Source organism: Chelonoidis abingdonii, chromosome 4 (assembly GCF_003597395.2).
Source record: "Chelonoidis abingdonii isolate Lonesome George chromosome 4, CheloAbing_2.0, whole genome shotgun sequence".
NCBI classification, from domain to species: Eukaryota; Metazoa; Chordata; order Testudines; family Testudinidae; genus Chelonoidis; species Chelonoidis abingdonii.
Window position 1 is genome coordinate 11,638,178 of NC_133772.1, and position 12,632 is coordinate 11,650,809.

At 40.4% G+C, this 12,632-nt stretch overlaps 1 protein-coding gene across 1 annotated transcript; it reads right to left on the reverse strand.

Annotated features, from left to right (window-relative positions):
• Positions 1-1,153: 1,153 nt before the first annotated feature.
• Positions 1,154-10,410, reverse strand: GUCA1B (guanylate cyclase activator 1B). The gene is made up of 4 exons (XM_032794169.1): positions 10,207-10,410; positions 6,453-6,602; positions 3,133-3,247; positions 1,154-1,281 (listed from the first exon to the last, which is right to left on the reverse strand). Exons 1-4 carry the CDS (start codon positions 10,408-10,410, stop codon positions 1,154-1,156), a joined length of 597 nt encoding a protein of 198 aa, XP_032650060.1.
• Between the last annotated feature and the right edge of the window lie 2,222 nt (positions 10,411-12,632).

The following is a 12,632-nucleotide window of genomic DNA, read 5'->3' on the forward strand; positions in this document are numbered from 1 at the left end:
AGCGAAAGGTCTGCAAGCTGAATGAGTTCAGAATAGATTCACAATGTGGAGAAATCTGCCTGACAGTAATGACTTGATAAGAAAACAGAGGCTCAAAAAGAAGAGGACTCTAATTATGTCAACCCAGCATCTAAATCCTGCAGTAGAGGAGTACTGCACTTTCTACTGCTACTCCATAATCTGGAGATTTTATTTTCATACAGAACCTATCACAACCAACACCCTCTGGCTCGATGTAGGGAGTAGGATTTGGCAGATAGAAACGAGAGACGGAAAAGGCCTGTAGTCCATCCGCCCAGCCAGTATACTATTGTTCTCTACGATATATTTTCCTGTGCTCTGTATACATACAGTTTTGGCCAGCAGTACAGAAATTCAGAACATAACATTGTCTCACGGGCTGGAATGTAATTTGCATTTGTGATGCTAATATATTGATGTCTAATGATTTTAGTTTAGCAGCAATACGTTTATTACAAAGAGTAGTTTGTATTGCCAGAATGCCTAGGAGCCCCAGCCACAGACTAGGACCCCGTGGTGGTGGGTGTTGTACAGACACAGAACAAAAAGATAGTCCCTGTCCCAAAGATCTTACTGTAGTCTATGAAATACATTCACCCCTCATTCACACACGTATTAGGCATCATAACAGACTTCCTGAGTGAACAAAGTCTGTTATCAAAGCACTTATTTTTGGTAGTTGTTTTCCAATATTTTCACCTCTCTGCAGGCATTGATGATGTTGACAGACACTCTGATCTACAATGAAAGCAATTCCCCTGCATCAGAAACACTCCTTTCCCAGTCCCCTGGGTCAGTCTCAGTAACAAACACTGCTCAGAATACCAGCCAAGGCAGGAGTTAGTTCCTTTGGGTGCAACCAGGAGCCTGAGCTGACAAGCAGGGTTGTACAAAAAGAGGCCTATTCCCTACAGTGGCTTGCCAGCAATGGTCTCCATGCTCTATTCAGCAAACAGGTGTGACATATGGAAAGATGGTTGCTCAAGCCATCTGAAGTTTTCATTTGGATGCTGAGATAGTATTAAGAGTGACAGGTGATTGCCATCTGGTGATTTCACCCTCAAAATGAAATAGTCGCCAGTGCACCCGGCATCACACATTTTCATTCATATCATGATCACAGTGAAGTCAATTAAAACAAAGCACTTTTCCTTCTCTGTTCCACGATCCACCCTCCAGGGTTTACGTCCATTTGTAACATCTTCATCACCCACTTGTCTTTCCGTGCGCCATCAATGAACTCATCAAGGGACAATTGCCCTGTAGAAGAAATGGGGAAGACAGAGATCGAAATAGTGTGACAGAAAGGCCTGATTTACACTTAAAATTTAGGTTGACATAGCTGTGTTGATCAGGGGTGTGAAAAATCTACACTCCTGAGCACTGTAGGTATACCAGCCTAACCCCCGGCGTAGACACAGCTAGGAAGATGGAAGAATGCTTCTGTTAGCCTAGCTACACCTCACTCAGGGGGGTGGTATTCCATCACTGACAAAAAATGCCATTCAATCAGCATAGGCTGTGTCTACACTCTGGCTATGTCTACACTACTCACCACTGGTAGTGGCATTTAAGGGACATGGAACTACATGCCACAGTGAGAAACACATCGTCTCCACACTGGGGTGTGTAGCTACACATGTCAGCGAAAGGCTCTGGCAAAGGGAAGGCAGCGGGAGAATGGCTCACCCTCTGCTGGAGGACAGCGGGAGAATGGCTCACCCTCTGCTGGAGTCCTTCCCTGTGGTGGGAAAAGGCTCCAGCTGTGAGGAGGCAGCAGGACACTACACTGCTAAAAGTAGCTTTGTAGCAGGAGAGGCATTGCTTGGGCAAATAGAGAGTATGTGGGGTATGGACTTGAATACATACCCACAACCTGCAGGCATGTCTTTACTTACCTAAGCTATGCCTCACCAACTACACTGCTATCTTTACCTATGCTAGGGGGACTATGTATATATGTACCCTACATGCTGCCAAAAGAGGGGTGCAGTGTAGATGCACCCTATGAAGTTATACTGGCATACCTATGGTGCCATAGCTATGTTGGTGTAGTCCCTGTAGTGTAGACATACTCGAAGTTGGAGAGAAGAGGAGAAAAGGAAGTAAAACTGATATTCTCTATGTTAAATGCAAATGTAACAATGAAGGCAACAATTCAGTGGCCAGTCCTCTGATCATCAATACGTGACCTGTCTTCCAGGGTGCTGTAAAATCACCAAATGTATAGATAGGTATTTCAGGTTTCAATCCATTCCCCAATACAGTTACACAAAGTTTATCATCAGATCCCTTTCCTAAGGCCTTGTCTACATGGGAGAAATTGACTGTTCAGAATAACTATTCAACTATTGCTATTCTGTTGTACTTTTGCTATTCTGGAATAACTCCTCTGTGTGGCCTCTCTATTAGTAAATAAAAGTGATTTTATCTGGAGGAATTATTCCAAAGCAGAGTAATTACTCTTCAATAAAGTCACTTTTATTTTGGAACAGTGTTCACACTGGGTTATTCCAGAATAGCTAATATTCTAAAATAGCAATTCTGGTCAATTTCCCTATGTAGACAAGGCCTAAGAGACAGAAAAATATTCAGGCCTATCCTTCATTGATTGGACTTTTGACTAAGATCAAATGTTGATATAGTCTGATATCTGATACATCCTTTCTCAGGCAAACTCTGAACTTGATCCTGCAAACCGTTATTGATGTGAGTGGTCCCATTCACTTCAGTGGCACTATAAAGGACTACTCCAGGGTTTCAGGATTGATCCCTGTATTTTGCCTTTGCAGGGTACCTCATGATCTCAGAGATGTAGATGGGTGTGGTATAGTTACTTAGCTAGATTAGAAGATCTTTGCCATGTTGAACTCCTGTTTTCTTATGTTATGATAACAGGAAATGTTCTCCCTCCCCTCGATATTGACCTTAAAGGACTTACTTCAAGATTTACCTCAATGTAACTGAGATCAGAGCTTGGGCCATCATGTCTAATATGAATAATATGATCTTCCTTCTAGGGGATCAACAATAAAGCTGATTAAATTGGTCTAGCCAGCAGAGATGTCTGTTCACAAAGCATGAATCCAACCTGAGCTGTAAATTTCTTACCGTCCCCATTCTCATCCACTAACTGAAATATCCTGTCCACGACTTCTTGGGGGGAGAGCAGTGGAGTCCTCTCTTCCACTTCCGACCGACACACTTTCTTCAGCCTGTAAATAGACTGGAGGAAAGGAAGCTTGTGAGTAAACAGGGCTGTTAAGTACAAAACGGCAAAGAAAGTGAGTTATTAGTTATGACATTTAGCACTTTGAACCTGCTGTCTGTCTGTGTCTATCGCAAACATTCATCAAACCTCAGTGCTCCCCTGCAAGCCAGGGAAGCAAGTATTATTGACCCTATCTTACAGATGGGAAAATTCATGCTGAAAAATTAAACTATTTGCCCATGGCTACATAGCATGTCAGTGGCATATCTGGGGAAAGGACCCTAGTGCATCCATCCATCCATCCATGCCTCCCAGAGCTGTGCTTAGACTGCTCGTTCACATTGCATTATTAGTATATTACTAATATATTTGGGAGTGTAGATAGTTGCCGATATTGGGGCCAGCCTTGGCAGGCACTGTGCTACTTCTGGCCCTGTCACTCTCCAGCTGCAGAACAAATTTCTCTGCTAATAGAAAAAAAAGAGGGGGAATGGAAATAATAATAATAATTAAGTGAAAGTAAGAATAAATGTTATTATTGATTGATTAATTAATTAATTAATCTAAATCCTCAGGATTGATTCCTCTTCTGGGTCCAATTCTGCTTTCATGGAAGTTTCTGTTACTGAATTCAATGGGAGCAGAAACAGATCCTTGCATGCAACCCCCTAGAAGCATTTTAGTCTGTAAACATGTTTAAAATGCAAAAACTCAGTAATAATAATGACCGTGCATTTATGTAGCTCCTTTCATCCAAGCAGATCCCAAATAGATGTACAATTTCAGGCTAAGAGCAGATGCACTAGCATGTTAAAATATCTGGTCCAAACTGAAGTCAAGATTTGGAGTGGTGTAGTTGAAAGCACAGAGTGGTCTATTCTGTTTTCTGTCACTAGAATTAGACAGGTCTTTTTTATTCACCCCTCCATCCCAGCTGGTCTTGGGACAAATGCCTCTTCAGCACCAATTGTGTTCATGAGGCCGAAGTGTTCGGCTGGCATCTTGCCAGCCTGGAGATTGGTGAGGGCATGACATAGCCATGCCTGATTCCGTGTTGACCTTAAAACCATGGCTCAACTTCATTAGGGCTGTCCTCCCTGATGGTGCTGATCAAAGGATCCTTACCACATCTGCTGCCCATGACCTATCCCAAAAGAGGGTCAGTTGGCTTTAGTGAAGAAGATACTGGCTAATTATAATCCTCTCTGTGACTACTAAGTATTTCCCTGGTTGATTAGGAGACAATTGCACAGATACAAAATTTGTTTCGGCATCTGATCCATGATCCGCAAACATGGCCTGCGGATATCCGCATTTGTGGATGTGGCTATCTGTGGATATAAAGCAGATTTCCACAGATTTGCAGGGCTCTAAGAATTGGGAAGAAGTTCCCAGAAGAAGTTACGTGCTCAGGTACCACAGTGAAGAGAGAGAGAGAGACAGAGAGATACGCAGCCTTAATTCTTTCAAAGCAAAGTTGATCCTGCCTTGTCAAAGAGAACCTGTGCCAAGAAGAGCTAGTCTGTCCTGATTTCTCTGAACACATTCATGATTCATAAAGATTTTTCTAAGATTTCAGCTGATACATTTTCAGCCTACAGGGTATCCATGAACTGGGGACTGTGACTATTTGCTCGTTTTTTATTCATCATGTCAGACTGATCAGTTATGTCACATCGTATGTTTCTGATCCCTGACTGGGTAACTGAAAACTTTTAAACAGTAGAAGACTGAATAAGGCATAGTGATTATCCTTGTTTCATGCACAAGCAACCTGGCTCACGTAAGAAAAAACAGATTTTTTTCCAACCACTTGTGTGTACAAAGCACATTCAAGCAAAGGTTCATCAAAGAGACCTTATCAAACCGAACACTGATGGGGATTCTAATGGATATTATTAATGCTGTTTTTGCAGCATTCACTTGACTCTAGTTATGAGCCTAATCCCAGCAATTTATTCTCTTCAGTTAGAACCAGAGAATAAAATTCACCCTTCTCTCTCACCCTGATCATTATTTATTCCATACTCATTTCACATGTGACAATGACATCAGTAAATTAGAGCTGGCCAAATTTTTCCAAATTTTGATTTTTCAACAAAACAAAGGGATTTTTTTTTGCAGAAAGTTTCCCTTTCTTTGACCAGCTTTTTTGATACAGTGTCTTTTCAGAGAATCTCAAAGGGGTTTCACAAATATCCCTGTGAAGTAGGTATGTATAATGATATCCAAATCAGGTAACCACAGCACAGAGAGATGGAGAGTTCTGTCCAAGGTCACACAAGAGCTAGAATCCATGAGTCCTGGCACTCAGTCCCTTTGCCCTAAACCTCTAGGCCACAAGCTCTCCCTCAACAGCTGTGTATGTATGAACAGCAATTGCAGAATAAATAACAGAAATTCACAGTGTGGATCAGCAGGGATGATTCTGCCCAGTATTACCACTAATGTGTTTCTCTCCCCTTACTGCACGCTATTCAGGCAGGAAACCTTAATCCAGACTCATAAATAATATGGGGGTGAAATTCACCCCTTCCACACTAGCCAGAGTATGTTGTTTTATGAGGAATTCACTGGTGGTTACAAGGACAGGTCCTCCCTGGCAACTGTGCCTGCCTCCTGCCCTCCTGGGCCTCTTGTGTATGGTCTGTTGGCAACTGATCCACATATCTGGAGATCATGGAACTTATTCCCTGACCTGCCAGGCCATTGCAGGTAGTCACTAAGTCTGACCATTCTCACTTAGGGCTTCATTATTATCCCAAATTATTTCTGCAATTGCTACTCATTTGAGAACAGTACAAGTCATTATGTTGAGCAGGGAAGGGTGTCTTGCTTAATGATATTAATCCCTTGGCTCATGAATAGTATGTGGTATAAAGAGCCTCCCTGTTAGGGTGATTTTACCTTAAATTAGTAGATAGATTTAGATCTTGGGCTTAAGGCATTGAACTGGGGCAGAGAAGATGGTTCTCTCCCGGCTTTGCCACAGGCTCCCTTTCTCTGAGCAAATCATTTCATTTCTTTGTGCTTCCCTTCCCCATCTGTAACATGGGGATAATAATCTTTACTTACATCCTTTGTCTGTCTTGTCTACTCATTTTGTTAGCTCTTTGCGGAAGAGGCTGCTTTTACTATATGTATATATAGAGCCTAGCATAATGGGCCCCTGGTTTCAGTTGGGTCCTCTAGATGTTAGTAATAGTGAAGTCTTACTTACATCAACTATTTCTAAGAGCTCAGGTTTGTCTATGCAGCCATTCCCATCCTTGTCATACACTTTAAATGTCCATCTCAGCTTGTGTTCCAATTTTCCTCGTAGGACAAGATTCAAAGCTGCGACATACTCCAGAAAATCAATGGTGTTATCCTGTAGACACAAGAGAGGCAACCGCAGATACACTTAGTCAGACCTGATCAATACAATTGTGTAAACAAGGATGAAAAATATGCTGAGGTGATTCTCTTGATTATGTGGTTATTTATTTATTTATTTGCTTCCTTACATTTTTAAAGGAATCCTGTGCACTTTCAAGCCAATTGATTAATTGATTGTGCAAAGTGGGATCTGTTGTTGAATCTGATCTGAAGGTTTCAGATGTTCACTGTTGTAAATAAAAACCAGAGCCTTTCCCAGCTGCTATATTTAACTAGGTGAGAAGGGAAAAGACAAGGAAAAAATCAGGTCAAGTCTTGTATATAGAGAATTTTTTAAGCTGTGGTCTATTTATTTATTTTAATAAGGAACAAAAAACTGTTTAAAATGTGCATTTGTTTTAGTGTGCTCTAGAATTGCTCAGAGTGGATGAAATTCACCCATGCGCAGAGGGTCAGCCAAAGTCTATGCTTTGCATAAATCCTGCTTAAGCCTCACTCAAGTTCTGCTTTGAGAGTTTTAATTGGGACTTAGTACCACATAGGCCTTTGCACAGGGATGAATTTCACCTTCTGTGACCCTGCTGGATTGAAACTGACATCAGCCCAGAGTAATCTGAATTTCCAAACAACAGAAGATTTTTTAACAATATAAAGATAAACCATGATCCAGTCTACAAAGGTACTTGTGAGCTGGTGTCTATAATGTAATGTGCTGTTGCATGGAGATCTGAGGTTCAAAGGGAGAACCTAGTGACATTTCATGAATACCTAAAGCTACAGACCTGGGGCTAGCTCTTTAACTGGTGCACATTGCTGAAGCTACATTGACTTCAATAGACTTAAGCCAGTTTACATCAGCTGAGGATCTGGCCCCACATTCCCTACCACTAAATCCGAGGACTGTCTCCCCTCAGGGCAGGTTGCCCTCAGACAGGCCCTGCTATGTAATGCCAGGTTTACAGACATATCAGCTCATGCCCAGTGATCAGGACATTGGAAGATGCACAGGAGAATACTCAGACAGCCTACAAAAATGTGCACTTCTTGAGGCAGTGGGAATCACCTGCCAATGCCCAGCATGTTCATCCAGTTTATTATGGCTATTTCATAACAGTTTTGGTGGGCCTGTGCTTTATGGGAAGGCCAAAAGGTCTATGCTTTGCAGGTCATGATGTCAGAAAGATTTCCTTATATTCACCCTCATAACATTTTGCGAGTATTATGCTCATCACATTGTTGTTAAAAATATCCCCTTTTTCATTCCATTCATGCCTGTGCTTCTCTCCTGCTAGTGCTAATGGGAAGAATGTACAATATGTGCACTCACTGCAAAACTGACTTCTATGACCTGATACTGCAACTGTTAGTGTGCAGGTCCCCGGTTGCCCCTGGTTGGAGTTCCATTGGCTTAAATGAGGCACTCACGTGCTGTCAGGTGCAAGACAGAGGCCTGTGTTTGTCTGGAAATGCAATCTTTGCTGAATTTATATCATCTCAAATTAGAGTAATGCAGAGGCAACCACACAGACACTTAGTTAGTCCCAATGCCCATTTAGACATAGTTTAACACCTTTAAGAAACAATCTTAATAAGATTAAACTACATTGAAAAACACTCCTTTTTGCTCATGTAAACAGCAAGGCCCTGAAAGTCAATGGGGTTACACAGGTGCCCACTGGTATGGCTGCAGTTGCAGTACTTGGGCTTAAGGTTTTGTAGAAGCTTCTTTTCAGCAACCTAATTTCTGAGCCAAATTTGATTTGTCAGTCTCTTTCATGGCCTCCTCTACTATCCTTTCTCTAGACTTGACCCTACTGATTTAAATGGAAGCAAGATAGGGACCCTCTTATATCTAATGGAAGGCTGATGTCCGTCACCTCTTTGTCCCACAATGACTTGCAATAAGGGTCACCACCATACAACTAATATGGCTGGGGTCTTCAAAGAAACTTAGGAGAGTTGTGCGAACCCACCTTCCCTCTAATGTCAGTGGGAGCTGGCTGCTTAACTCCTTACACTCCTTTCAAAATCTATCTACCTATCTATCTAATTAACTGATAAGGTTAACATTCAGCAAAGCAGATTGAAATTAGAAGCCTATTTCTCCATTGCCTTGACCTTGTGTCATCATTTTCACCAACACAAAGTTAGCACACAGTGGGCATAAAGTGTTACTGAACTGGAATGGTAGCATTTCACACTCTTTTTGCAAAGGTGTAAATGACAACACAACAGAGAATCAGGCCCAGAATGTTATAATTATTTAAGCCACTTCTTAATTCTTGAATGGTTTAAATCAATATATTGTTTAACTTCCACCTGTTTATCATTATTTGCGCATCTGATAATGATACCTAGCTCTTACAGAGCACTTTTCCCAATTCAAAATGCTTTTCTTGTTTATAACTTAGCTGATGTTATTAAGATGTGTCGGTCGTCACTACTTAGGGACTTATCTTGCACTGCTCATGGAAACAGCAGGTATGAAAATTATTTAAATTATATCAGAGAATTATTAATTTTCCTATGAGAGCAGTGGAGATGAAATTTCAGAGCATCGGAAGCTAACAAGGACCAAATATTGTCATGATAGTACAAATAAATTAATGTTAACAGAAATGAGATACATGGTAACTCTTCAAGATGGAGACTGTCTTATTTTGTGGCTTGCACATTTCTGGTGCTGAATTAATCATCAATCATCATAATGAGTTACCGTAGGAGTAAAATGAGCCAGTGAAATCAGGGGGGCTGCTTGCAGAGTGAAGTACAAATCAGGATGAGTAAGAATGGCAGAATCTGGCTCAGTAATAGTCATCTCAGCACTGGATCAGTGAGCTCCAGGGGGTGCTCCAGAGTGACTGAAAAAAAGAGCACTTCGTCCTGTTATTTTGGCCAACCAGCTGCACCTTAGTTCTATATTAACTATATACCATGGGGCTCTCTTTTAGGACCTGATCCAAAGACTAATTAAGTCAATTGGAATCTTTCTATTGACTTTGGTGGGCTTTAGAGGAGGCCCAAAGTGAAGGGAGTTCCTGCACATGACAGCTTCACTCACCAGATGTTTCACTAAAACTGGGATTGCAGTCTGTGTATTCATGGCACTGTCAGTACAAGACTCTCATTCCATTTCACAGAATACAGAACCTCACTAGACTTTCGTTCACTACAATTCCCTCTATACCATGAGAGGAAGATAACTTTTTGGCATTCATCTCCCTAGCCAGCTCCACTGTGTGAGAATCTTTGGGAAAAATTGCCTAACATGGGAGAGCCTAAAGTTAAGCTTCTAAATCCATAGTTAGGCATCGGAGTGAGAAAATTTTGACCTTAATTGTTACCTCTGGCTTAGATTCAGCTACCAGAGGATGCTTTCATTTAGTTAGTCCTTGCACCATAGGAGGAACTAGAGCCTCTTCGTAGACTACCAGGGCTCAACCCTGATAGATCTGTCACTAACTTTGTCTCAGACTTAATAAAAAACAAACAACAGGATGCAATGAGCCAAGATAATTCCCAAATTTTAGAAGGAAAAGAAGACTGCTGATTGCTCGACTTAACCAGCACCACTACTGCGGGTCTTTGACACTTACCCCATTCTTATCAAAAGCTTTGAACATAGTCTCAATATACTCTGCTGCTTCCTGGTTATCCTGGACTCCAAAGAAGCGCTTGAATTCATGCATGAAGAGAGTCCCGCTGGGACATTCCACTACAAACTTCTTATACCATTCCTGCAACTCAGCAACATCAATATCTGTTTGTTCCCCTTCCTCACTGGTGAAATGTTGTCCCATGTTGCTCCCAAAAACAGAAGAGAAAAAAAGACAGAAAGAAAAAAGAAAGGAAAATTTAGTCAATGTCCTTTAGTTTATATTGTTCCTTTTTCTCCTTCATCTGCTTTTTCTTTCTTCAGTTTCTTCTTGGGTTATTTCCTGTCTTTGTTTCTCTTTCCTGTCTTTCATGGGTACTGTATATTTCTGTTTTATCACCTTGTGTTGCTTTTGCTTTATTTCTTCTCTTCGTTCTTTCTCTTTCCTTCTATTCTGTGGTCTCTGCTCACTCCTACAATCTCATTCCCTCACTAGAGGATCCTGGAGTGGGTTTCCTTAGTTAAATTAGTACATGTGGTATCAGACTTGGATAAGAATAACTAAGATCATTAGGAGATTCCCACGATGCGTCACAGAAACCTTCACATGTTCCAGAGCTGTGCCTCATTTAAGAGCAAACTCCAGGCAGGATCAAAATGATTTCTAATGTCAATCTAAGGATTTGAATGCTGAGGTTCCCACTAATATGTGATGTATAATCCCCTTCTCCCTGACTGTGCATTATTTGAATAATAAAGCAATCAGAAATGAGTAGTTTCTAATCATTGACACATGTATGAATTTTTTGGGATGGAAACTCTAGGCTTCTCTTCAAATGTGTGAAATATTCACAAGGATAAGTGAAACTACTAGAAATAGGGGTGTTTTTACTTTTAAAAAAACTCTAAAACAGGTCCATTTTGGTGACAAATGTGCCATTTTTGCACATTTTTAATTAAAAAAGGGGCTCCTTTTCCAGTGAAAATGAGCTTTTAGGTAAAAATTTTTAAAGCGTCTGAGTGACTCATCAGCCTTGGGGTCTTTTGGAAATCTCACCCATAGTACCCCAATAGGAAATATAGCATAAATTAAACTGAAATTACGTGGATATGGTCATCTTGTTGCTTCTTACCCTTTGTTGCAACTGTTGCTATTTACACTTTCCATAACCATCTCACTGTTAATGGGTGTTCCCCATCTGTCTACCATTTATTGCAAAAGCAGTTTCAAACATTGTGTGAGTGCTTAACATACATGAATTTTTTATGTTTTCTCTCAAGGAGACTGCAGTTCAAAATTTCAAATTGTGTGCTGAAAGTTAGGCATCAATACCTGGATCTCAGAGCTGCAGAACTTCCATTGACTTCAGATGGAGCTTAGGGTTCCAAGCACCTCTGAAAATCAGGCCCATCTAGTTGCATTAAATATAGATTTAGGTGCCTGCCTTTAGGATCCCAGGCTTGAAAATTTGGCCATTGGATTTTCCTATTACGAATTTTTCATTCTCTGATATTTTTTTGCATAAATATTGTCAGTTAGGTTGTATTAATGACTAACTCTTGTTTATTATAGGCCCTGATCCTGCAAACACTTACACATATGGGTAACTTTATACACATGAGAAGTCCTGTTAACATCAGGGGAACTATTCCCAGAGTTCGTTGTGTGGGCTTCAGACCTTTGCTATGAGAATTGATAAAAAACCAGGAAAATTATATATAACTATATATATATAAAACCTCTTAATGGTTTGTATATAAGATGTTTGATTTTCAAAAAACAGCACTTCTATACATTTATTTAAAAAAATGTTTAAAAAGAAAAATCATATTAAAAATAATTTTTTTCAAATCCTGTGTCTCATTCATTGAAATGCTTGGAAGTGTTTACTACATGCTGTAATGAAATATTTCATATCTTATAGACAGAGGAGAAATATCAGCTTCTAATAGCTTACCAGTAATGATTATTTATTATTTATGTTATGATAGCACTTATAACCCTAGTAAAAATCAGGACTGTATTATGCTGGGCATGGTATACAGATAACACAGCCCCTGTACCAGACATCTTACAATTTAATACATCACTCCCAAAGATTGGGCCCTCATTTCTCTATGTGCCTGATATTACTTTTTATTTTATTGTCAAGTTTTTATGACAATACCAGAACATTATCCATTGCTGCACCAGATGTTGGAGTTCAACGGGTCTTACCATATAGCTGGAAACAAATGACCTATTGCTATAAATGTGCCTGAGCCCTCCTGACTCACAGATAGGATTCTACCCCTAAGAGGATTGGAGCAGCATTAATAGGAAACAATAGACTCCACACTTATAGTAGCAAGGGGCATGAAGATTAAAGTCACTTTTTTAGCAGTAGGTTGGAATTTATAATGTTGTGGAAGAACATGGTTCAACAG